Below are 22205 nucleotides of genomic sequence, written 5' to 3'. Positions count from 1 at the left end.
GCAAACCTCAGGGTTTGTCTTTTTGTCTTGTGGCTTCCATATAAAATAAGAGAACGTTGATTATTGTATTTTTGTCCATAATATTGAAGTGTAAAACTTGTTCTCGCTGGTGTATGAGTTAAGTCGTACCCCTCCCCCCATGTGTGAAGTGCTTTGAGGACTTAGCAAAGTGCTATGTAATTGCAGTCAATCAAGCAATTGTATCATAGATCACACATTTCATTCATTCTACTTGCATTCTCTAACTCTGTCCTCTCCTCACCCCGCCCTCTTTTACTGGTTTCGGCTTAACCAGTTTAGCCTCCCTCTCTGTTTACTCTATATAACATGCGCCAGTAGTACCTGTGAGATCACTTTGCCTCTGTGCTGACATTGAGAGGAACTCACACCTGACACAGCAGCTTCACAGCATCTTCACTGCATTAGAAGAAGTAGCACCCAGTTGGACCCATGTCATCTGAGGACGGCTGCCACCTGTGCAAGGAGTACCTCAGGGATCCGGTCTCCATTCCCTGTGGCCACATCTTCTGCTCTGTGTGCCTGAAGACATACTGGGACCATGCTGACCACACAGGCTCCTACCTGTGCCCCCAGTGCAGGGTCACCTACAACAAGAGGCCCAGCCCGCGGCGCATGGGAGGCTCCCGGGAGTCCCGGCACTCCGCCCCGCGCGCCTCAGAATCCTTTCCACCTCCACCTCCGTCCCCCGACTACAACTTCGCCGGACCCCAGGATGTGGGCTGCGACATCTGCATCGGCAAGAAGCACAAGGCCATCAAGAGCTGCCTGATGTGCCTGGCTTCCTACTGCGAGAAGCATCTCAAGCCCCACTACGACAACACCACTTTCAAAAGGCACAAGCTGGTGGATGAGATTGGCCACCTGGACCGGCAGATCTGTCCCCAGCACCAGAAGGGTCTGGAGCTGTTCTGTCGCACCGACCAGATGTGCATCTGTGTGCTGTGCACGGTGAAGGAGCACAAAGGTCACGACATGGTGTCTGCTGAGCAGGAGAGAGCTGAGGAGCAGGTAAGACTTCACTGTTTCTTTCTACAAACAGGCTGCTGATGACAATACTGATGTTTCACATAGTCATCTGCTCACTAACAGGCTCACTAAGAATACTAGAATGTGCTTTGCTCAACAGGACAATCACTTTTTGCATGCCATAACCATGACACTTTTTGACATTTTGAATACAGGCTGACATGTGTTATAGCTCTTTGCAGCACACAAAAGAGTAAATCACAGGTAATACATGGTGCAGTAGCTCCATCTATTACCTGTATTTATTCAGGGGGAGTTCACTGAGAACAATGTTCTCTGATCACAACGCCCTGATTACATTCACACACACACACACACACACACACACACACACACACACACACACACACACACACACACACACACACACACACACACACACACACACACACACACACACACACACACACACACACACACACACACATTCACACATTCACAACTGGAAGCTGACCAGTACAACCACAGTCTAATCTGCTGGCCACTGAGCAGCTCTGGAGCGGTTGGTGTTAAGGGCCGGGCACCACCTATTTAATGTTAAAGATTTTTTTTTTACATTGACTCAGACAATGTCTTGTTGATGTGCTGTTGCATTGTTTTCTTCTAACACTCTCTGCTGTTTTCCTCACAGCAACGGCTGGGCGCCACGCAGGCTGAGATCCAGGAGAAGATCCATGATCGGCTGAAGCAGATGGAGGAGCTGAAACAAGCTGTGGACTCACTCAAGGTTTGTACCCAGTGGTGTAGGGTAGTTACCACGGGCCCCAGTGCACGCTATTATGATGGGCCCCAGTGCAGGCTATTATGATGGGCCCCAGTGCAGGCTATTATGATGGGCCCCAGTGCAGGCTCTCCAGTCAGGGCCTGCACACGCCAGCATCTGAACAAATATGAATGGTGGTGGTGCAGCGCTGTGCTCCGCCTCTCTGCCAAAGCCCAAACACGCTGTGTGTAGTTTCAGCTCGAGGCAGTGTGTATTTCATTTCTTTATTCTGTAGGCATAGGCTATTCAATATTGCAGTCTATGTCAACAGTGTACATATTAAAGCAGAAAGACATAGGAACTGTATAGCTAATATGCTTTTATTTATCGCAAGTCATATCGTCATCGCAATATTGAACAATGTTATCGGACATCGCAGAATTCCCTCATATCGTGCAGGCCTAGTTCGTATGCTGAAGCAGGAAGTGACGCTGACTTTGGCTCTCGATTATGACTGGCCCCAGTGCAGGCTTTTATGACTGGCCCCAGTGCAGGCTTTTATGACTGGCCCCAGTGCAGGCTATTATGACTGGCCCCAGTGCAGGCTATTATGACTGGCCCCAGTGCAGGCTATTATGACTGGCCCCAGTGCAGGCTTTTATGACGGATTGAACGGACTAACAGCAAAATCCACCACTGACACACAGACAACATTCCTAACAGTGATGACAGCTTCTGTCAGTGTAGTGGTAAAACCAGTACGGCACCCAGTTGATTTATGGCCTTCTTCCTTGTTTGCAGAACTCAGCCCAGAGAGCCATGCAGGAGTGTGAGAAGATCTTCGGGGACATGCTGCGCTCCATTGAGAGGATGCAGCAGGAAATGGTCAAGCTGATCTCCTCCAATAAGAAGGCAGCGCTCAACAATGCCGAGGGCCACATGGAGCGGCTGACCCACGAGATCTCCGACCTGAAGAGGAGGGACCAGGAGATCACCCAGTTGTCCCGCACTGAGGACCACATCCACTTCATCCAGGTGACTGACACACTCACACTGTGACTGAACAGGGACAAGATGAGAAGTTCAGATAGATACAATGTGATGTGACACAATATCAGAAAATAAGTTAAAGTTTAAATAAGGTTGTAAATAGTTTATGCCTGTGTAACCAAGTGAATGAGAGTCCTGAGTGGTAGCAAGTAAGTTGATTCAACTCACTCCCCAGTATAAAGGCCCGTTAACCAGCTCTCTTGGGGTTGCGGTTAGCGTGTGCGCTTTGCAAGCAGGAGATTGGTGGATCAAATCCAGCCTCCACCCCTGGGCAAACCCTTAACATGGTTAAATCCAGCCTCCACCCCTGGGCAAACCCTTAACATGGTTAAATCCAGCCTCCACCCCTGGGCAAACCCTTAACATGGTTAAATCCAGCCTCCACCCCTGGGCAAACCCTTAACATGGTTGTTGCCAGTACTGTCGACACAACGCAGGCTACACCTGGATAGTTTTGCGTTCTTAATATGAGGCTAATATCAAATTGATTAGAAAAATACTTTGCTATCTTGGCATGAATTTGTAAAGGTGGTGTGAATTTTCTTATCTAGCTATATTTCTGATTATAACTATAACTTATATCCCAATGCGGGGCGGCTGTGGCTCAGGAGGTAGGGCAGGTCATCCACTAACCAGAAGGTCGGTGGCTCGATCCCCGGCTCCTCCAGTCAGCATGTCGAAGTGTCCTTGGGCAAGACACTGAACCCCAAATTGCTCCCGATGGCTGTGCCAGCACCCTGCATGGCAGCTTGCTGCCCTCGGCGTGTGAATAGCTGAATGTAGGCGCTTTGAATAAAAGCGCTATATACTGTAAATACAGTCCATTTACCAATGCATTTTAAGATTCAATAATGTTTTGTATCACATTATATTGTGTTATGATATATAAATACATCATTGGAGTGACATTTCATGAAACTACGGTAACTTTGTTCTTATGTTTGAAAGGTGTATCAGTCAAACGTTTTTTGAATTTTTAATGTAAACGCCCTGTTGAAAATATGCTGCATGTTATGCTTATGTCTCATAAGCGTATTGCTATTTTCTCTTGATTAGAGCTACCACATGCTGATAGCGCAGACAGAGGCTGAGGAGCTGCCCACAGTGACTGTCAACCCCTACTTCTCCTTCGGCCCGGTCACTAAGGCCGTCTCCGTGATGAAAGAGCACTTCAATGAGTTTGGCAATGATGAACTGGTCAAGGTAGCCAAGACAGGTGAGTGAGAAGACAGGATTGTTACTCAAAAAAACAGAATAATATAAACGGAAACATGATGATCTGATAACAGTTTGGTCTTTGTTGCAACACCACATTTTCACAGGTATTAATCACCATGTTAAACTCAACTATTCATTTTCTCCATTGCAGTCAACAAAATGCCTTTCTGCACGCTGGATGAAGCCAAAAGGAGACGGACACTGAAACGTAAGGTTTATCTTACAAACTTTGACTAGGGAAATTCAAATGGGTTTACAATTTCCTTTTTAGTTGCAGAAAGTCCTTGTGCAATTCTATTTGATTTGGGACGTGGCCTGAGCACTGTGATATCTAGTAGACTAAGTAGAGGGTAGGCCGAGGTCACTCAGTAGCCACATGGTTAGATGTTTACTTTGACTGATAATTCTTAGGATACCAAACTGCGATGGAGTTTACATAAACACACTTCAACAACCTCTAAAATTGAATTCCACTAAAATACAAGTTATTCCAATGGTCTTGGAAAGTTCCATCTGTATTTGTGCACATGAACAAGTGTTTCCCATAACTGGAATGGAAAGAGACAATATTTGTCATCAAGAGACATGTTCAACAGCTGCTCCATAGACCCATTTCACAGCAACCTTTTTGAGGTGGTAAGTAGGAAGTAAAGCAGGTGTAACCAATACCATTATGATGTTTCCTTTCCATTTAAGTGTTCCAGTGCCAGCCCTCATTAATGTTATTGATTACACCTGCTTTACTTCCTGCTCCCTTCACCACCTCAAAACGGTTGCTGTGAAATGGGCCTATTGATCGTGAAAGGATTTGTGGACTGTGTGATAGACACAGTAGCCACCCAGTGGGATTTTACAACGATATGGACACATGAACTAATTCAATGCACAGAGTGTTAGCATTTCTACAAGTTTATTTGGTACAACAGGTCAAACTCTGACTCCACCAGGTTAAGCTCCCATCCACTTCATAGAGTTTTCATTCTCTGGAATCTAGCTTTTGGTGGGAGTTGTAGATCTTGATCTTGGTCAATCTGATCATTGGAATCAATCATTAGAATATGTGAATTTGGATTTCTTCCATTTGAGGCAATTACCTGTCAGTACTGAAACTAGTAACTTAATTTAATTGAGACTAACTTTGAAAATAACAGTACAATGCTTCATTTATAAACAAGTCTTTCTTCTCAAAGCATGGAAAGTCAATATGCCACCATTACTAACATGCTGTATATTTCTTTTCACAGCTGATGAAGCTGCCATGTACAAGTCTGTACCAACCCATGAACCCCAGCACAGGGACGACTTCCTGAAATGTGAGTGATAGTTTATCAGAATGCTGCCCTCTGCAGGCGAACAGATCATTAGAATGCTCTGCCTGTGATAACTGAAACTTGAGTGATAGTTTATCAGAATGCTGTCTTCTGCAGGCGAACAGATCATTAGGATGCTCTGCCTGTGATAACTGAATAGATGAGGCAAACCAGGTGCTCATGAGGTTCCACAGAATCAGATGTCAGTTATCATGTCTTCCAGTGGTCGACTGTTAAGTGTGAACTACTTTAACAGTTTTGTCATGTTACCTGATCAGCATCTTTAGTGTTTCCTCCTGCTTTTACTTGAGTAAAAACTATACAGTATAATATCATATATGTATGAGGACAATGGCAATGGGTGTTTGTAGTCAAAAAATTATCATTCTGACATCACAGTTAACATAAGCAAAACATAACGTTGTTGGTGATGACCAATTGGGTAAATTAATTAATAATTCAAAGTGGGGACAATTTGAGGATATGTACAAATTAAATCACAAGTGACCAAACTACTCTTTTACTTGAGTAGAAGATGTTTACCTTTACTTCAATTTGATTAATATTCCATTGAAGTAGTGGTATCTCAGTGAATATAATATCTTTATACTTTTCCATAAATGTGCCCCAGGGCCCAGGCTGACTAAAGACACCCTCCAGTGGCCTCAGCTCCTTTACCAGATCTCTAAATGTATCTGAAAAAACAGTTAATCCCAGAAAGTGATGTCTGATTGTTTCTAACAATCCCAACCAAAATCAAAACCTGCAGCTTTGCCTTTTCCTGCTGGCAGCAACCAGTTTTTTACTGCTACTTTGCCTGGTTATTACAAATTCACATTGTTTTTGAAGTCACTGGAGTTGGGGCTTGCTCGCAATCTTGTCATGGGGGCTGACCAGAAAACAGTCCAGCAGTCCACTGTGGGTCCCCAGCTCATATGTAGTTTAAGATGCACTGTTAGATGGACTTCTGTTTCACAAATAGTGTTGATACCTCTGGCATTCCAGATAATAGGCCGGCCAGATCGGGCCGAGGCCACCGGGTGTCCCACCAACTGTGACCTGCCGAGGTGGAGGTTCACAGCAGCAGGCAGGTGACATCTAACCCAGCCAGAGGGTCTCACGCTTTCCCCTATGAATCCCATCATAGCATCAGTTAGTTAAATATCTAACAGAACTAACAGCTAATAGCCATTCAACTAACTACTATGACCTTGCTGTTGGGGGGTGCAAAGGTGGAAGGGTACTTGAGCTGCTGAGAAATAGAAACTTTGCTGATTTACATTTAACCCAAGCCAATTAAGATAACTGCCTGTTGCTAAATCTGAAGAGCAGTTGTTCCATAATGTATTCTGTCTCCTCCCATAGATGCTTGTCAGCTCACTCTGGACCCTAACACAGCCTACAGACAGCTCTACTTATCTCGGGGAAACAGGAAAGCCACCCTCAAGAGAGACCCCCAATCGTATGGCGACAGCTCCTCCCGGTTCGACTGCCTGCCCCAGGTCCTGTGTAAGGAGCCCCTCTCTGGAGGTGCCTACTATTGGGAGGTGGAGTGGAGCGGGGAGGGGGCCGCCGTTGGAGTCACCTACAAGGGCATCAAGAGGACGGGTTACGGAGACAGCTGCCGCATCGGCTACAACCGCAAGTCCTGGAGCCTCTTCTGCTCCGACTCCAGCTACTCTGCCCGCCACAGCAAGGACCAGCAGGAGATCGAGGCCCCCTACTCGTCCCGCATCGGGGTGTTCCTGGACCACGCAGCAGGCACCCTGTCCTTCTACAGCGTAGGGGACTCCATGTCTCTCATCCACTGCTTCAATGCCACCTTCAGCGAAGCTGTCTACGCAGGCTTCTGGGTTTGGTATGAGTCAGCCATTACCATCTCCCAGCTGTGATAATATAACACACCTCCAATGATCAATGTATGACCGTAATGCCATTTTGTTAGAGATTTACAGAACAAGAGATGTCGGTATCAGAGATTATATGGCAACAACGTATTTTTACAATATTGAATATGTCATCTTATAGACTATTATGCTGAATATCTGGTGTACACGGGAAATGTTTGTAATAGTGAATGTTCTGCAGTATGTCAAATCAAGATGTGTGAATTGCAAAATTTTATATACAAAGTGAATCAATACAAATAACAATTAAAAAGAGGCTACATTTGATTACAAATATATTTTACATGATCATCTATATAGCCTATAATAAAATTCACGTTTTTATATTTATCAATAAACATTTTGTAAAAAGTCTAAACTGTGAAATCATTGTTGCATTTTCACTCCATTCCTCCCTCTCCCCCATCTCCATCACATAGACACACTGTCTACTCTAGGCTAATTGATTGCATTGATGCAGTTTAGCTCAAATCAAATAAGAGGGTGAGGGTGTATTCTTTTATACAGCAGACGTTTCATTTCATTTGAAGATTATATCTTCACATTGTCTAGAATTTTCTAATGCACCACAACAAAATGTGCAGAGTCAATTGGTGTGCAACTAGGCTACTGTAAATGACTGATGATATATCTATTAACCTAATTTAATTAGTTTACATGGCTTGTAAAAAGAAAAGTCACCAACAGTCAAAGATGTAGGCTAATTGAAATAATAGTTATTGATGCAGTTTGCTTTGAGCAGTGATGGCAGAAGGTGCCATTGGGCTGCTTTGCAGATCAGAGACCAGCTGGATCAGTTGTCAGAGGGGAGGAGAGTGAAACAGTGCAGGGGTGTTTGTGTGTTTTGGTCAGTGCTTTGTGTCTACAGTTTTGGTTTTGTTGTGGTCTGAGAGGTTGGGATGGGGGTGTAGGAGTAGGGTAGGTGAGGTGTGAGAGAGTGCTCAGTCTGAGTTCACAGATGGTTGAGATTCTTCTTGCAGCATTTCTTGGTGTTGATGGTATGTTGAACTAGACTGCATTTTTGTCCAGTCAGATTCCAACATATTTCAAGATCTTCATTGTCTCAAGGACAAGGTCACTGTTCATTTGAACACTTTAGTGATGCAAACTCAATAGCTACAGTATAAACAGCCAAACGTGGTGTTGTAGTTACATAAAAAGAAACTGTAACACTTTATTTTACAGGCCGCTAATTGCTGTGTAACTAATTTGTAATTATGGGGTACTATTAAAATAGCAATGGATTAATCCTCCTGTGTGAAGGCCTACTCAAGTTGAAGCTTCTGAGAGGGGAGTTATGCCCTTTTAATTATAAAAAAAAACTGTTACAGCGCTTGTAACAGTATACACAGTGTCAACAAACATATAGGCCTAGTGTGGTGCTATAACAACAAATAGCATTTCTGGTAAAAATACAGAATTTTGGTACAGTTTTAAAGTCAGTAGATTATCTTGACTGGCTCTTCCACCCACCTACTAGAGAACAGCTACCCCCAGTGGAGTAATGTGTGCAGTGCTGCAAGCAGTAACCAAGTCTATATCATTGGCAACTGTGCAGCCACAGGTTAGAAATTAGAAGATGAAGGAAGTACATGTGGAAATATATTCTGCTCCTGGTATTGGCCCTGTCCCCAGTATTGGCTTTCCATGCAAACAGTCACCACACTCTTTCATTAGGCTATTTGTTTACTTCATGATCAAACCAAATATTTCTCATTCACGCCGTGGCATCGCCTTACCAATTATGTTTATACGTCCATACTTCTAACTCATGATTATATGAAATAATGTCAAACCAAGTGTAAAGCACATACCACTAGCTATCAAATGAATGTCCAAAGCAAAACAAACTTGCTGAAATCTCACACAAAAATAAGTACTGTATGGTGTGTGGCTTTAAACATAGTGTTAACCCCTTGTGCAGAAATAGCCATTTTCGGAACACTACCAGGACCTCAAACAATTAGGAAAACATCATTGGATATCATTGCATTTGCTTCTCTAATAGCACGGAGAAGAATATTATTGGATTGGAAATCAGCCTCCCCCCTAATGCATCTCTGTGGCTAAAGACCTGATGATGTTTCTTAACCTAGAGAAAATCAAGTACAAAATGATGGGATCACCCAAGAAAAGTGACTCTGTCTGGGGTCCTATGATCACATACATAGACAAATTGAAAACTTTATAAGAGATCACACTATTTGTAATGCTCACACTATCAATGTCACTACATATTCTTCCTGTTTTGTTTGTGGCACATTGTGGCATGGTGTCAAGAAGGAATGGACGGTTTATTTTTTGTTTATTTTACTCTATGAAATGAAATGTACCTTAATACTGTTTTTTGTATGCCCCAATCTATATAGGACCAGGGGTGGGGAGGGAATGGGGTTAAGGGAAAAAGAAAAATCATTGTAAATGTACTTTAATGAACTCATTGAATGAATAAATACATATTGCAAAAAAAAAAAAAAAGTACTGTATGTGTTTCTCCTCGGACACATTTACCCTGTGCACCATTTGAGAGCGGTGCAAGCGTGCAAGAGGCAAGCGCTGCGCCGCTGCCGCATTTTCGCAAGTATGGCTGCGCAGGTGAGGTTTGATTATTTTGGAGTATATTACAACTTGTTCTTGCATACCGTGGCATACACGTTTTTATTAAAATTTTGCCTGTAACGTTAGCTCTATTCAGCTCTATTCAACATTTCTTCGGCGGGGTCTGACTAACGTTAGTTACAGATGAGCAAGACATGAATGGAGCTAGTGTTAGCTTGCTAACGTCAAAACAGCTAGCGTTAGCATTAACGTGGATGTTTAAGCATTGTCGAGCAGGCAAGGCTTGTAACTATCGAAAGCCATTTCACTCGAGGTTATTCTTCTGAGGTGTGTGCTGTTCATGGTTTAATGTAAAAGACACATGTGACAAAGAGAGCTATAGGACTAGCGTTAGCGTAAAGGGCTTCCCATCAACGTGTGTCGCTGTGCCACTGTTGTGGGGCACCCTGTCTCTATGACAACTGACCAAAACTGACTGCAAGAAAAACTAACGCTAGTGTAGTAATGTAAAATATATTTAGAGTTTGGTAAACTCACTTAGCTTAACACTTCTGCCTTTTTTTAACGTTAATACAGATGGCGACAACAAAGGTTCCGGAGGTTCGAGACATCACACGGATCGAGAGGATAGGTAACCCGACCGTTTCGCTGTTTGTTTCCATGGTTACATACTAATAAAAGTCTTAAAATCTGCCAGCACTGATTAGATTAACCATGTTTTAGATCAGCACTAATTGCATCAACTTAATTCAATTTAGTATCTTCCCCTAAATGTGGTTACAAAAACATGTTTGATTTTGTGTTTAGGTGCACATTCTCACATTCGTGGCCTTGGCTTGGATGATGCTTTGGAGCCAAGACAAGTAAGGTCAAGTCCTAAAGTCACTAGTGCATAGCTGTGAAAAGTGGCACCTGTTCTTTCTCTCGCACTCAGCAAAGAGATGTATTCGGATTAAATCCCTGGGAAGATCTGATGTCCTGTTTGCCCAGGGGTCTGGATGGACTTGTACACATAACCTGCTTTGCACCATAGAAAGGAAGAGCCATGTTGCCTTATCCTCAACAGTTTTTTTCTGATGGTTTGTTGCAAAAAGTATCACTTGGGAACAAGCCATTTAGTCTTTTAGTTAAAATACCTATTGGTGTTCTAAAGATTTTAGCAATGTTTTTCTTTTTTTATCATATCAAATTTTCATATCAAGTTTTACAGTAAATCTATCTACGCTGCTGTGCTATCTGCAGGTACATGTCTCACATCTCAGTTCTTTTTACTGCTGCTAAAGAAAGGCATATCAAAACAATCATAGGCTGTAATGCAGTGCTGCACATACAGCTGGTCACACGTCTGTTCCACGTGCTGATCTGCTGAACATGCTAGAGGCACAGATGTGAATCAATGTGTGTTGATTTGGGGTTGAAGAATACCTGCCCCCACTCTGCTGCAGGTGTCTGAAGGGATGGTCGGCCAGCTGGCATCCCGTCGGGCAGCGGGGGTCATCCTGGAGATGATCAAAGATGGCCACATCGCTGGCAGGGCTGTGCTGATAGCTGGCCAACCTGGCACAGGAAAGACTGCCATCGCTATGGGTAAGGCCAACATTGGGATTTTTCCAGAACACCATAACATTTGATTTTACTTCCCTCGAAATGTTGTTCTGCTGTTGTCTGGCATTGATATTATTGGCTTCAGTCATATCTTACTAGAGGAAGAGTTCCTTCTCACAGATTAACTCATTGAGTCTGAGTTATCTGTTGCTTATGCAGGTATTGCCCAGTCTCTTGGCCCTGATACGCCCTTCACAGCGATGGCTGGTAGTGAGATCTTCTCCCTGGAGATGAGCAAGACCGAGGCACTCAGCCAAGCTTTTAGAAAAGCAATTGGAGTGAGAATCAAGTGAGTGAGCAAACAGAATAATTGTTTGTAAATCCCATTGTGCGAAATGAATTGCTATTCAGTGTGTTTTTGCAGAGAGGAGACAGAGATTATTGAAGGAGAGGTGGTGGAGATCCAGATTGATAGGCCAGCGACTGGAACGGTAAGTTGTTTACACTCTGTCCTAGGCTGGGGGGGATTGGTTTACACTTTCAATCATTTATCCTTTAAGTCGAACTGAACCTGTTTGTCACGTGCATAATGAGTCCGTTTCAGACTGAAAACATAGTTTGTCTAAGATGACAGGTTGAGAGGCGGGTCATAGTATCATGTCGATGATTTTATTTGACAATTCTGGGGACTGGATTGGGCTTTGGCCAATCCTGGCGTGTTCCGCCTCCAAATCGAGTGGGATTCAGCGTGTTGTGGCGCTCCCCTCGGGAAGAGCCTTTTGACTGGAGGTTAGTGGCTGAGTGGAGCTCAGCGAGCTGCCTTCGTGTTGCCGAGCGGAGAGTGCAGCCCGTCGGCCTGGAATCTCCGAAGTGCGACCCCTGACAACCAAGCTCTCGGATGCGCGCGCCATTATCGCTGCTGTAATTACGATATACCTGGAATGCGCGTACGAGCCAGTTACATTTCTTTGCATTCTTACAGATTATAGTTTTTGGTTTTTGTTCATGTTTCTAACAATTGGCCAAGTTAGTAGTTAGTTTATGGGATAGGAATTCTGCCAGATGACAGGCACTAGGCGCCATTTTCTACTTCATTTGGAAGAGAAAATTATCCAGAAATGAAGATTTGATTGACAGCTGCATGTCGTGATATGATTGGTTGAAATGGGGTAGAAATTTGATAGTACTAGGTGACGTCAGCAAACTGTACATTACTGTTATCAATGAAATCTTGAAAAATGAACTTTTGATATGAAAAAGTGTGAAAAACTAAAGAAATTAGATTGTTGTGATTTTGTTTGCATACATTATTAAATAGGTGCACTGCATACCCAGGTATTTGAACTAAAAGAAAAGAAAAGTCATTTTTGGGTTCAGCTGGACTTTAAACTGGAAAATATTTACTTGAGCACTATAAACTGAGCTGCTCGATATGTTATTGCTGGAATGCCATCATCTGTTTCATCAATGATGTCTTTGCATTGAATTGTAATGCCTGTTGATATCCATTGAAATAACAGTCACACAAAAATATTCTTTCATGCCCTGACTTTTTACAGTTTGTAGGTTTGTAACAAACAAAATAACTTTGTTACACAGTTATTATGAAATGCATTTAATTTTGATGTTTTGTTTGAATTATATGCAACCACACATTCTCTAAATAGATAAGCAGTTTGTAACCATCACCCCCTTTGCCTTATCAAAGAATTCTAGCATTTCGTACTGTATGCTTTTTCTGAATTGACTCAGGCTGTTTTAGTTGGCTGACTTGTTTGATGAAAAGACAATATTTAAAATTTTGATTTACCACTCAGAACATTACACAATACTGTGCCATCCCAAAAAAAAAAAAATCTAACTATGTTTAACTTTGTCTCTCAGGGTGCCAAGGTAGGCAAGCTGACTCTAAAGACCACTGAGATGGAGACAGTCTATGACTTGGGCAACAAGATGATTGAGAGTCTCAGTAAAGAGAAGGTTCAGGCAGGGTGAGCTAATCTCTTGACTCCTTGATCTATTATGTTTCTCTATATTACTGTTTACTATGATACAGCCTGACCTGGTCTCTGCTGTCTTTTCTCTCTCTATTAGGGATGTCATTACCATTGACAAAGCCACTGGGAAGATCAGCAAGCTGGGCCGTTCGTTCACCAGAGCCAGAGACTATGATGCCATGGGATCTCAGGTACACTACAAACTTGCACTCACAAACATCAGATTTTAACAGTAGAATGTCCAGTCACTATCAACCTGATACCTCTTTGCAATTTCAGCATTGAAATATGTTTTCAGATTGACACAATTTGTGGACAAATCAGCGTTGTTAGATTAAAAAAATGGCACAAAGAAATGGTAGTTATCATCTGTACCACATTTACCACCTTCATTTACCCACTTATTGGCTCAAAATCCACAGGCCTGACTTGTTTTAGATTGAATATAGCCTAATATAACCGACCACACCGTTGCTCACTTTTCACATTTTCGTCCTTTTAGACCCAGTTTGTACAGTGTCCAGAGGGGGAGCTGCAGAAGAGGAAAGAGGTGGTGCATACGGTGTCCCTCCATGAGATTGATGTCATCAACAGCCGCACACAGGGCTTCCTGGCCCTCTTCTCCGGAGACACTGGAGAGATCAAGTCTGAAGTCCGCGAGCAGATCAACGCTAAAGTGTCTGAGTGGAGGGAGGAGGGCAAGGCTGAGATCATTCCAGGGGTAGGTTGTGTGTCAGGGATGCAAACTAGGCGCTTTTCGGCACAATCAGTTTTTTTCATGTCAATTTGGATGATTTCTGTGATTCGTCCATATCAGAATCTAGAATTAGCCAGCTGTGGGTAACGCGTTACAAAGTAACGCGTTACTGTAATCACATTACTTTTGTCGGTAACGAGTAGTGTAAGGCACTACTGTCCCTAAGTTCAGTAATCACATTACAGTTACTAATCAAACACTGAACTCGTTACTTGCATACTAGCAAGATAAGTATAGAGAGAAAAGATCTCCGTTTTAATAGCAGATCCTGTGCCCCATCAGAAGGGGTCACTTAACTGCACACCAGAATCACCCATGGTGCCAACATTTCAACTTTGTATTAGCATACAGAACAGCACTATTAGTAGACACATAACTTTGCAGATAACTAACATCATGCATAGAACAATAAATCATTTTAACCTCCAAAACACATTGACAAACACTACCCCAGGGCATGCTGGGAACTCCGTCCACTTTCCTCTTCCACAGGTTAAATTTCCCAGAAAGCTTTGAGGGGGCCCGGCATAACTTTTTACACACTGTTTTACAATTAAATCAAGCTAAAAAGTGTTAGATATAAATAATATTTATTTTTAACACAACATGCAATTCTGGAATATTTGAATATTCGACCAAATAAAAAAAAATGAAATGTAAACCATAAGAGAAACCCACTTACAATGATGGGGTCTATAAATACCCCTTGCAAATACGTGTTATAGTGAAGTGGGCGCAGTGCGGGATACTCCTTAATAATTGCATTGCAATCTGCCAAAATACCCGGTCTTTTGCTTCGCAATCTGCCAAAATACCCAAACTTTTGCTTCGAATTTGTTGCGCGAAAAGACAAGAATGTGACACTGCAAACTTTGCCGTGGACAGAAGCAGCTAGCTACCAGCTGTGAACACAACATCAAAGCATCTGCAGAGGAAACATGCTAACACAATGCTGGTTGCAAGAGACCCGCAGAGCCAAGCTGAATCGCCCACCTCGAACCCAAGCAAGCAGCAAAAGCTTGCTTTTCACCAGGTAACATCAAAATCAGAGATGGACAGGCTTGTTGCCTCGTACATGGTAGAGGACATGTTGCCAGTTTCAACAGTAGAATCGCCATTTTTCAGAAACATATTGAGCAAAACACAGATGGCAGGGAACGGACAGCCACCATCAGACAGGAAAAGTTTTGCAACTAGGGATGCAGCGGTATACCGTTTGAAGGTATACCGTTTGAAGGTATACCGCGGTTTGAAAACGTCACAGTATCAAAACCACTAAAATTTGCCGTCATACCTTCCCCACGGTATCAGCTGTTTCCCCAAAACAAAGTGCCCAGGTCGCTTGCAGAGTGCCCCTCCCCCTGGCTGCATGCCTACCTAGACTAGAGCACAGTAGAGAGGAGCCGCAAGGACCCCCCTGAACTTTCCCCCATCTAAAAAGACGACGTCGGCTGTATGGGAATATTTCAGCTATTGTAAAAACACAAATGGTCCGCGATACCGTGAAACTGTGGTATTTTTGTCCAAGGTTATCATACCATCAAAAACTCATACCTGTTGCATCCCTATTTGCAACCTACCTTATGACGATAGAGATTTGTGCTAATATATGGGCATATGTAAGGTTTAATGTTGTATTGTTAACTGGAAAATTACGTGACAATGCATCTCAGGCGATGTTACGGAGTAACGCAAAAGTAATATAATGAGTAGTGTAAGGAATTACTTTCTCCAGGGAGTTATCAAGTAAAGTAAGGCATTACTTTTTTTTAAAGTAATGTGTAATACATTACTTTTTTGAGTAACGGACCCCAACTCTGGTAGCCAAGCTGTGTGTAATAGCTTTGACTCAAAAAGTCCCTTTTTGATGTTACCAGTATATATTACAAATCTGTGCACATGGTTTAGGAGTAAATTGTAATAAAACCATGCCAACTGAGCTACCATATTGTTTTTGTACCAGGTGACCCCTGGGGTGTTCCACAGTTCTCCTTTATAGATTAAAAATGCTGCTTGTTTGTTGAACATTCATTCAGCACAGAAATGTGTCAATTGCTTTTGTTGTTCTTGTCAATGGACAGGTTTTATAGAGAAACAGTGATATAACTGTTGCGATGGTGCAGTGTGCCGCGTGACACGTCCCTCTCCGCGGCGGCGTGGCACAACGCCTCCTGCACATCTCTTTTTCACCATACATGAGTTTGCATCCTGTGTGTGTGTTTGTGATTGCCCTTGACTGATTGTCCTTGTATTTTTGCTCCAGGTGTTATTTATTGACGAGGTCCATATGCTGGACATGGAGTGCTTCTCCTTCCTGAACCGTGCTTTGGAGAGCGACTTGTCCCCAGTTCTCATCATGGCCACCAACCGAGGCATCACTCGGTACTGTCCACTTCTCCCGTCTGCCCCATGTGAGGTGTCCCACCATGGCTGAATATTCACTCTTGTGTTTCTCTCTCTCAGTATCCGCGGCACAAACTACCAGAGTCCCCACGGCATCCCCATCGACTTGCTGGACCGCCTACTCATCATCGCCACCTCGCCCTACACCGAGAAAGAGACCAGGCAGATCCTCAAGATCCGGTGAGAATCCACGTTCATCTCGCAAGTAAACCTTACTTTCCTTCTTCCCAGTGTTATAAGACTGAATTACACCTGGGTGGTTTTGTCTCAGGTGTGAGGAGGAGGATGTGGAGCTGAGCGAGGAGGCTCACACGGTCCTGACCCGCATCGGCCTGGAGACGTCGCTGCGCTACGCCATCCAGCTGATCAGCACGGCTGGCTTGGTGTGTCGCAAACGCAGGGTAAGCCTCAGTCACAACCAGATTTATGTGACTTTTTGAGTGCTTTGTTAGCCCTGTTTCCAAAGAGAACCACTAGTTATGTTTTCACACCATTGAAGCGCACCTTGTACTTATTTGCTTGAGCTATACTTTATTAATGGTTTTGCATTCAGCTTCAGACATCTGTGTGTTTGCCTCATCAGGGGACAGAGGTGCAGGTGGAGGACATTAAAAGAGTTTACTCTCTGTTCCTGGACGAAGCCAGATCCTCGCAGTACATGAAGGAGTATCAGGATTCCTTCCTCTTCAACGAAACACGTAAGTTTACTATTAATCCTCTGTGTCTCTGGTTTGGATCAGACAAGTCCGCAATTCATACATTTTAGACTGCATTCACACAGTAAGGCAAAAAGCACTGCTGCTTGCACAGAGCATATTGCAACATCATCATCACATATTAGTGCTGAAACAGGCGATCTGTTTAATAAGTGATTTAATATCTGGTTGCAAAAATATCAACATCGCATAAACTTAAGTATAGAGGGTATGCATGTGATGTCACAGAGGCAGAAGTCACTGTGGGGTCACGCCCACTGAGTCACAGCAAGACTGAGCTTGAATGCAGTAATCAGCCTAGATAAGTGACACCTGCTGCTCAGGGAGGAATTTGACACTCGTTCCCGATTGAGGGGGCGTGTTCCAGTGGGTGTGCATACCCTCTATTGGGGACATCAGATCACGGTATACCATGTAAAAGCTTTAATAACACTATGACCTTGATCTAATTATTGTAGTAAAATGACATGATTGTGCATGATCAATAAGTGATATCAACATAGCAAGCATTCATTGTTATAATATGCTCCAGTTGGTTAATGCTCAAAAGGGCAGGAACAGGTTGGTCAAGTGAAAGTGGATCCCTTGATTTAGAGTCAAACACAAGGTATTTAAGCAACCTGAATTCCTGCAAAAGAGTGAAAGTGAGTGATTAAAATTCATAAACAACTGACCTCAGGCTCATTTAACTTCACAAGACCCATTTACATCAGAAAGAAGTTGAAAGCAGTGATTGATAATCAATGAAATCTAATAATTATGTTTTTCTGCAAATTGCATCATTGGGAGGTTGATTCTGGCACTCAATATTAGGGGTGGGCAATACGAGGGATCAGCCAAGCAGCATTTTGGTAAACAAACCCGGCGTGGATGGCAATGGCAATGGAACCCTATGGAGCGTGAGTTTGAGCGTTTGACTCTAGCCGGCTGACCCTGTTTACAATTTAAAAACTGTGACAGTTCACACAACTTTAAGTGATAAGGAACTTACGCACATCCACTTCTTGGTGCTGAGCTAAACTGTAACACAGAAAATTAAACTAGAAAAAGGCTCGCGACACAGAGTTTCTTTAAGCTCCCGTGGACAACATTTGCTAGATGGAGTCAAACTGTTTGGATCCGATATGGATCTTTGTCAGTTCAAATGACACTGACAAAGATCCATATCAGATCCAAACTGTTTGACTCCATCTAGTAAATGTTGTCCATGGGAGCTTAAAGAAACTCTGTGTCGCGAGCCTTTTTCTAGTTTAGTTCACACAACTTTAACACGACATGCATATATTATACATCAAACTCTTGAGCTAATTATGCTCTCACTCAGAATGTAATAAAATATAAGCGATGTGATGTATACTTTTTGAGATAGTAACGTTTGTTTGGCACAACTCATAATAGTTAACTGCCGCAGGCTTACGCATTTTTGGGGGGCAGTGACGTCACGCTGATTTGTCCTATATATCGATTTTATGTCAATATTGTGATATGAGACTAGATATATGGTCTTAGATCTTGGATATGGTAATATGGTGATACGGCATAAGTGTTGTCTTGGTAGTTTTGGCATACAGAATTCTCTAACACCTGCCAAGAGTGGAGTTGGAAAAGGTTATGTCCAGGGTGAGATGGGTCTGTGAATATCTTTTCCTGCCAGTTTCATGACTCTAGGCAGGTGAATGTAGCTTGGAAGCTGTTTTGATTGGACTTCAACACAAGATAGAAATGATGGTCTGCAGGTTCTAAGATCTGTCTCTTCTGATGTTTCAGAAGCATCTCAGATGGACACCTCCTCATGAAGATGAAGATTATTTTGTCATGTGGAGTTTTTACCTGCCACTGGTTCATTGGCGTTGGAGTCGATTCATAACATAAGTGAATTTTAATTCTCTAACAAATTGTGAATTTACCACCATTCTGTTCTTCCTAGAGGCCTTGGTGGCAGGGATATCATTCCTCTCTTGTTTTGTTTTGTTGACTTATCTTTCTTTACATGTGGTTTATTTTTATGGAGTTTTATTAAAAGACAAGTTTTTGCGTACAGTGTGTTATTTTTTCCCCTCCCTTGTCATGAAGCATCGCATTAGTTCAGGCAGCGTGGCGTCATTTCAATCATGAGAGACCAGTTGGTAAGATTTAACAAGCAGCTTTATTCAGCAAATGGCATGGCAACTACTTTGGCGTATGACTGCATTGTAAGATGATGCTCCTCTTGTGGTGAGAGGAGGGGGCATCTGTATCCACCTCATTTTTGAATGCCCCACTGTAAAAATAATTGTGGGTACAAGGTCTGGTTTAACGTGACTTATTGTTGCAGTTTGCCATTTCCTTTGTTATACTCTGCTGCAGACCCAAATTATAAACCGGAAACTGGAGTACGTTATAAAAGTTATAAATATAGTCACGTTATAAACAACTAACCAACGCTGGGGGTCCGTATGGAAACAGTGTTACTCGAAATGGTTAAAAGTGAAATCAATTTGGTCATTCAGTGGCGTTTTTACTGCTATGTAAAGTAACTATTATGCTAGCCGCTAGCATTAGCCACAGTAGCCGACTACCCACAATGCATTACGTTATCCCAGCACCCGAACACGGCTGTAGAGCAGAATCCTCATAGACTTTTTTTGTCAAGTTAAAACAGTGTAAAAAGTACGGCAGCTTCAGTGGAGACAAACAGCCGTGATACAAGTTGCTGCTATGATCCAACCAGAAGAGGAGGGTGACGTAAAACCTTCGCTATTCACCTTATGTTGCCCCGCCCACTTTTTCTCTTCCTTGTCAGACGCAATTGTATTTGTTCTTCCGGTTCAGCGATTATCTTCCAGAGCTCCGCTTTGTCAGAGTTGACGTCATATCCACATATCTCATCCAAAATGTTGCATTACCGCCTCCACTTCCCAGAACCCTCCTTGGTTTTACCCTGTGTTTTACCTCCGACCAGGAAGTGCAGCGTGAACGCAAATATGCCTGGGGCGGAGGTTCCGATTTGAAACTTCCGGCGGTCCGAGTTGTCATGAATGCGTTATTAGCCGGCTGGTAAACATCGATAAACTAAACTATAAATGAGGTTTGGCAGCATTCAGCAATTACACTGCGGCCAACTTCAGACATGCTGCAACTCCATGCTGCGACTGCAAGGAGCCGATGGCTGTACCCTGTCGGCATTTAACGTTGGTTAGAAAAGCACGTTGACACTGTTTTCTCACTGCCGGTAGCCTACAGTAGGGGTTGACAGATACTAGCTAGTCCGACCGGCGGTCACACAGCGAGCGCTCCTGGCTGCTCGTTAAAAATATCCAAATAAGCGTTATTCTGATAAACTGGTCACATATTTATTTGGAATGTTACGTTCTTGTCCGAAAAAATATTAAAACTTTTTGCTTCAAAACAGCTTTTTGGGAAGTCTAAAAAATGATAAAGGTGGGAGTAATCTACTTCCGGGTCTAAAACGGAAAGGCGATTACAAAATGACATGCGGAAGCGTCCTTATATGGGCAAATGATAAGGCGAATACGCTGATTGGCTCAGGGGATGAGGCATGTATGGCATCACAGATGACATCACGCGCAAGTATGACATCACTGATGACGTCATCATGGGCTGATTGGATATGAGAATATGGAGGGAAGGGGGCAAGATATGTCGCAGGGTGACGTAACCGGATGGCGGCCTTCATGCTTGAAATTCGTTTCGTCTGCAGACCACACGTGTTGCTAGTCATCTATCAGCTGATCGCCATGCACACCAATCACAGTCCATTCTTACAGCAAATCTCCCTTTTTTATTTTAATTACCACTGAGTCGCTGAAACACGTCATTTGATGTACTGACCCAGTGGCAATTAAAAGAAGATGAAAAAAGGGAGATTTTGAGTGCTAGAAACTAGCAAAGATTGCATTTGCACTGTCTGGCCATAAGATATGGCCCACAGTGTCATCCATAAGGGAATCTGAAAAGTGTAAATCTTAGGGGTTATTTGAGATTGAGAAGTATTGTCAATTTGAATAAGTCACTGCACTTGCTTGTTTAAGTTACATTTTGGCATATAATAGTTGCATTTCACAACATATGAGAGCTTTTGTTTTCCTTCTCTGATTTTGTTGATTCTTCGAAATGGCAAGATTCATGATTTTGATGATGTCTTGATTAACTACTGATAGGGACAAGCAAGGTAGTTTGATATTGCTGCCACTAGGTGGAGGCCAAGGATCTCTTGTAAGCAGTATTTCATTGAATAGAACAAACAAAATGTGAATATGGTGCTGCCATCATGCTTTTCAGCAATAAACTACATCACACCAATCATTTGAATCGTCATCAGATCCCCAACACTGCAAATCCCATGCTCCTATACTGCTTGAGTGTCATTACATTATGAGTTTGTTATATTTTTTATTATTTCTAAAATGTAGCCCATTCACTCATAGCCAGTCAGTTGTCATTACATTATTGGCAAAATGTTATACTCCATTGCAGAGTTTCACAGTTTGTATAATTGTCTCATTTCTACATTGTAATTTTTTTTATATTACATCGATATGAGGCACTTAGTATGGAGGGACAGAGGGAAATTCTGGTGTTAGAGCAGCAGTAACATCAATGACAGTAACACACATAACTTATATCAAAAACACAAAGAGGTTGGTGTCGGTGAAAACTTAAAAAACAATATAGGCTACTGTACATATTTTACACAACTACTACAGCGCTCTTGCGCTGTATTAACTGTCCACTGTGGAGCATATATTATATAATACTATTATTACCATGACTGTACAGGTACAAAATACAAAATGTGCCATGTGGACAAAAAGTGTACAGAGTGCAATGTGCATTAGCAATGTGAGTTTAATAGTGACTTTATAGGAGGGGGGGAAAGGAGGAGTCTGCATGCAGGGGAGTTATTGTTATGGTTATTGCGGTGGGCATGGAAGACCTGTTACGATCTTTACTGCAGGGGAGCTTATTAGCTTATTGTCTACTTATGACACAT

General features: G+C 42.7%; 2 protein-coding genes across 3 annotated transcripts; both read left to right on the top strand.

Moving 5' to 3' along the window:
* The first annotated feature begins 366 nt into the window (after window positions 1-366).
* ftr83 (finTRIM family, member 83) lies at window positions 367-7583 on the top strand. Its single transcript, XM_083642000.1, has 7 exons — window positions 367-1029; window positions 1679-1774; window positions 2552-2785; window positions 3857-4016; window positions 4170-4226; window positions 5263-5331; window positions 6694-7583. The coding sequence occupies exons 1-7, from the start codon at window positions 451-453 to the stop codon at window positions 7218-7220; spliced, it is 1722 nt and encodes a 573-aa protein (XP_083498126.1). The 5' UTR covers window positions 367-450; the 3' UTR covers window positions 7221-7583.
* A 2179-nt stretch (window positions 7584-9762) lies between these two features.
* On the top strand, window positions 9763-19250 carry ruvbl2 (RuvB-like AAA ATPase 2). 2 transcript variants are annotated; one of them, XM_083634184.1, is made up of 14 exons: window positions 9763-9830; window positions 10371-10425; window positions 10602-10657; window positions 11240-11381; window positions 11559-11688; window positions 11764-11830; window positions 13224-13330; window positions 13434-13527; window positions 13839-14057; window positions 16357-16475; window positions 16557-16676; window positions 16768-16897; window positions 17080-17194; window positions 18983-19250. In XM_083634184.1, exons 1-14 carry the CDS (start codon window positions 9819-9821, stop codon window positions 19006-19008), a joined length of 1392 nt encoding a protein of 463 aa, XP_083490310.1. In that variant the 5' UTR covers window positions 9763-9818; the 3' UTR covers window positions 19009-19250. The 2 variants fall into 2 exon arrangements, with proteins under 2 accessions (XP_083490310.1, XP_083490309.1); XM_083634183.1 differs by having other exon boundaries at window positions 18980-19250.
* Window positions 19251-22205: the final 2955 nt, after the last annotated feature.

Source organism: Poromitra crassiceps, assembly GCF_964638095.1.
Source record: "Poromitra crassiceps genome assembly, chromosome: 1".
NCBI lineage: Eukaryota > Metazoa > Chordata > Actinopteri > Beryciformes > Melamphaidae > Poromitra > Poromitra crassiceps.
This window is presented reverse-complemented; position numbering and strand designations above follow the sequence as displayed.

Coding starts and splice junctions, on each gene's coding strand:
- ftr83 (XM_083642000.1), top strand. CDS start 451: ATGTCATCTGAGGACGGCTGCCACCTGTGCAAGGAGTACCTCAGGGAT. Junction 1,775..2,551: donor AAGCTGTGGACTCACTCAAG/GTTTGTACCCAG, acceptor CCTTGTTTGCAG/AACTCAGCCCAGAGAGCCAT. Junction 5,332..6,693: donor CAGGGACGACTTCCTGAAAT/GTGAGTGATAGT, acceptor CTCCTCCCATAG/ATGCTTGTCAGCTCACTCTG.
- ruvbl2 (XM_083634183.1), top strand. Junction 13,528..13,838: donor ATGATGCCATGGGATCTCAG/GTACACTACAAA, acceptor TCGTCCTTTTAG/ACCCAGTTTGTACAGTGTCC. Junction 16,898..17,079: donor TGGTGTGTCGCAAACGCAGG/GTAAGCCTCAGT, acceptor TTGCCTCATCAG/GGGACAGAGGTGCAGGTGGA.